This window comes from Drosophila bipectinata, chromosome 3L (genome assembly GCF_030179905.1).
Source record: "Drosophila bipectinata strain 14024-0381.07 chromosome 3L, DbipHiC1v2, whole genome shotgun sequence".
NCBI lineage: Eukaryota > Metazoa > Arthropoda > Insecta > Diptera > Drosophilidae > Drosophila > Drosophila bipectinata.
In genome coordinates this window covers 17,473,964-17,478,077 of record NC_091738.1, presented here as the reverse complement: position 1 = coordinate 17,478,077, position 4,114 = coordinate 17,473,964, and the positions used below count along the sequence as shown (strand labels likewise).

General features: G+C 38.7%; 1 protein-coding gene across 1 annotated transcript; it reads left to right on the top strand.

Annotated features, from left to right (window-relative positions):
* The first annotated feature begins 1,477 nt into the window (after positions 1-1,477).
* skl (sickle) lies at positions 1,478-2,611 on the top strand. The gene has a single exon (XM_017233980.3). The coding sequence runs from the start codon at positions 1,614-1,616 to the stop codon at positions 1,956-1,958; it is 345 nt and encodes a 114-aa protein (XP_017089469.2). The 5' UTR covers positions 1,478-1,613; the 3' UTR covers positions 1,959-2,611.
* The last annotated feature ends 1,503 nt before the right edge of the window (positions 2,612-4,114 follow it).

The window sequence follows — 4,114 nt, the reverse complement described above, 5'->3', positions numbered from 1 at the left end:
CACTCACCTGGACGCCCTCGGAGGTAATTTTCTTTTGTTGTGCACTCTTTCGTATATTTTCCTTTAAAGTCCTTCAGTCGGATTTTATTTTACATTTTTTATGCAGCCACTATAAAAAAGTTTTTACATTTTTTTACGGCACTTATTTCTGCTTTCTTATTCGGGCTCTGCTGCTACGAAGCCATTTTATTCTGCGGGTAACAAAAGAAGTTTTTCGCCGGCGAGTGCATTATATTTTGGACTTACGGCGGGAAGTTGATTATGTTGATTTGTGGAATTGATTTGCCGGAGAGGGAGTGAGTGATAAAGGGCGAGAAAGAGCAAAGAACCCTTGCGAAAGAATTCTATATTTTATCATTTTTGTGGCATGTTTGCTCGGAAAAGGAAAGCAGGTTATTTTATACCCCTGCAGGTACTTGCAAGGTACTCCGCTTGACAATCGGATGAGAATTGGGGAAGATATAGACATAACGGTGAAAAACCTCATTTTCATCACGAAAAATGGACTAAATCTAAAAATATTTTGTCTCTGGATTTTGATGCATAATGGCGAGGAAACGATCCAGAAATCGTTTAAGGTACTCCGCTTGAACCAGTCCGCTGCGAACTGGGGAAGATATAGCCATCACCGTGGCCCGTATAGCGGAAAACCCCATTTTCAAGGGATACCAAACGAAAAATGGACAAAAAATCTAAAAAATATTTTGTCTCAGGATTTTGATGCAGAATGGTGAGGAATCGATCCAGAACTCTTTAAGGTACTCCGCTTGAGTATCAGATGCGAATTGGGGAAGACAGCCTTCACTGTGGATCCTATAGGTGAAAGCCCCTCTTTTTCTTTTTTTAATTATTTTTGCGCTTAAATTTTTCATTTCAAATATTAAAAATATTGATTAGTAAAGCTGAAGCCAAAGAAATATCCCATACAAATATTACCTAAAAGAAGAGAGAAGAAAAAAAAATCCTGAGAAAATTTTGGTCAAGGACACGTCTAAGCCAAAAAAGGAAAAGCAAAGAGGCGAGACTCAACCTAATGCTCTGGCAAAGACAAAGTCTAGAAACCACAAAAAAATTCAAACAATTCCCCTTGGCTCGAACTTCGAAAAGGTTACGAATTTCGTAATACGAAAGTAAGAATTTTCGAATATTTCTGCCAAACAACCCCTGAAATACGTAAGCCACGAATAAAGCGGGGAATTGAACGTAAGCAGGAAAACGTAAGCCAGTGCTGCGTATACGTAACATGCCACAAGTGTGACTCTCTCGTGTTGTCACTCTATTTTTGTTCGAGGAAGCATTTACTGCACGTGTTGAAAGTAGCTCGACATAGCGGCACAGAGCCAGAGAGAGATAAAAGGTCACAGAGAGAGAGACAGGGAGTCAGAGGGCAGATGAGAGAGAAAAACCAATTGGTGATAGGGGATGAGGGTGGCTAATTCTCCCGCTGCTTCCCGGGTATAAATACGGGCTTCCTGCTAGCTGAGTTCCTCAGTCAAACGACAGCCCTCCTAGAGTTCACATCCTGGAAAAGCAGAAAATATTCCGGAAAGCAGACCAAACTGTGAAGTAAAAATTTCGACGTAATTTTTGTCAAGAGAACTCAACCCGAAAATATGGCAATCCCGTTCTACGAAGATGAGCACGTCTCCAAGTCTGAACCAAGTGGCGACCAGGTTGATAGCCCCATGGCGTATGCTATCGATCCTGGACACGATCAAGTGGACTTCGAAGGACCTCCCGCACCTCCTGCAGAGGAGACAGCCCCCGCAACAGGAGCAACAAGTGAACCGGTGGCGCCTGCTGCCGCGCCGAGTGCCGAGGAACAACTACTGGCCTGGAAAATCCTGGCACTCACCATGTGCAAGGTCCTAAAGCAGTTCTACCAACAGCACAAGCAGCAGGCGGGAAAATCCAGTAAATTAAGTGCCACCGTTCAAATCCAGCCGCAGGCGCAGTAAAAATGTAAATCAAATAGGACGAGGCACCAACTAAAGCTCCTAAAAGCGCAACTTGTGATTACTTTACGTTGGTGAGAACTAGCGCAGCCCCCCCAAAAATCCCTAGAGGAGAGATCGGAGAATGAGAGAGAGAGCGAGACAGTGACAGAGAAATGTGAATCAATTTCCCAAGGAAAAACCCATAAAAATGAATATTTTTTTATACTCGTACTTTCTTTGATGGAAATTATTCCCGCCCATTGTATCTTTATTGCCGTCGCGACTTTTAACTTTAAACACTTTGGATAAGCGCAAATGTGATAAATGATTTTGCTAAAAATATTTCCTGCCCAAAATATTTTTGTACTAAAATTATTTAAGTTAATCGAACTAATTTAACTAATTCAGTTAGGTTCACTAAGAAGGTCGGCCCAGTGCAAGAGTAATGAACAGAGCAAGCCCACAAATTCTGGAATTATATATACAAACAAAATTTTGAAAGCAGCAGCTAGTTTTCAAAACGAAACCAACGTAGTTAATAAGCCAATCTTTTCTATATACTATAAATATCTACAAGTAGTTACGATGACTTTTTACAAACAACTCTCTTGGTGTCTATTTTAATGGGGATACAATTTTCAACTTCCTAGGTAGAATGCTTTTTCGATATTAGCTAATAATTACGGGAATATATTTTTCAAAATACAAAAATATATATTTTTATATTTACTTTGCTCTAGAACTGTAAGTCGTGTGTGTGTCAATTTAGTTGATAAATTATTATATAAGCAATATATGTCTAGAAAGTCAAGATTATATGAAGTAAAGATGCATTTTCGCATCACGAGCATAAACATAGTACAAGTTCAAAAGTAGAAATATTTACATCCGTAATTAACCCAAGAAATAAAATAAACTACAATACTGTTTAAGTTATTTAAATGTAAAATAAGCAACCAAAACCGTATGCATACAATTTAAATAAAAATATTACATAAAAATAATGGTTATATTTTTGTTAGGAGGTAATGGGTTGAGGATTAGTAAACAATCACACTTGCTAATTAACTTATATTCCTTATACAAGACACTTATTTACCAAAGCAATCATTGATTAAGCTCTGCCACCTTTAAAGGTATTCCAATTATTGGAATACCCCCACCACCCATTCAATCATTCTTAATAGCGGCGAAGATCAAAGCCGTTCACCAGACAAAGGACACTCGATAATACCCCATATCCCCCATTCCAGATTCTGTATCCCTATACATTTGATGCGGAAAAATGTCGCGTGGCGCCACCCATCCAACTCAAAAATCTGCCTCAGGGCTTGTTTAAAAAAAATTCTGAGGGAGACGGTAGAAATCTTTCAACTTCCGATTTTTTAATACGCTTTGTATAAAGCAAATAATACCGATGAATGGATGCTGATGCTAAGCTGCTTTTTTAATTTTCTAAAATCCAAATAGAAGATTCCGTTTTTAAGCGCCGTCCAAGCAAAACCATCAATCAATGGACGGACATGTCCATAATAATATCAATCAGAGCCAAAACTGGCAAAGAACAAATAACATTTGCCAAATAAACTGTTCCCCGAACCCTTGGAGATGATTTTAAATTTTTTGATATTTTTCTTCCAGGCAGATAAGCAGAAAGAAGCCAAAGGATTTTCCAATTTTTTTTTTTTCGTTCGTTAGAGAAGTGCGCACTACGAGAACGGTTAACAGCCAGAATTCAATCAAATGTCCCCCCGGGAATTTGCACTTTTGTTTGCTTTAGCGTCCACACATGATATCCCGAAAGCATCATATTATCCTTCATCCTTCAGCAACCCTTTCTACGGGAGAAAGTGGTGAAAGCCTCAAGTGCATGTGTGTGTTTTGCGTGCGTCCAGCTGGGTTTCCGAAGGAAATGGAGTTGGAGAGGAAAGTTGACCCGTAAACAAACAGTTTTCAGATTTTTTCTGAGCAAGCAACAGTTTTTGGTATATTATTATAGGGTATGTTAGAGTTTGTTCTATCTTAAGCTACTGGAAAATATGCACATTTCACATTATTCTATTCCTCCTTATCAACGCACATTTATTCTTTCTTATTCAATATTTTATATTTTTATACCCTTGCAGAGGGTATTATAATTTTGGTCAAAAGTGTGCAACGCAGTGAAGGAGACATCT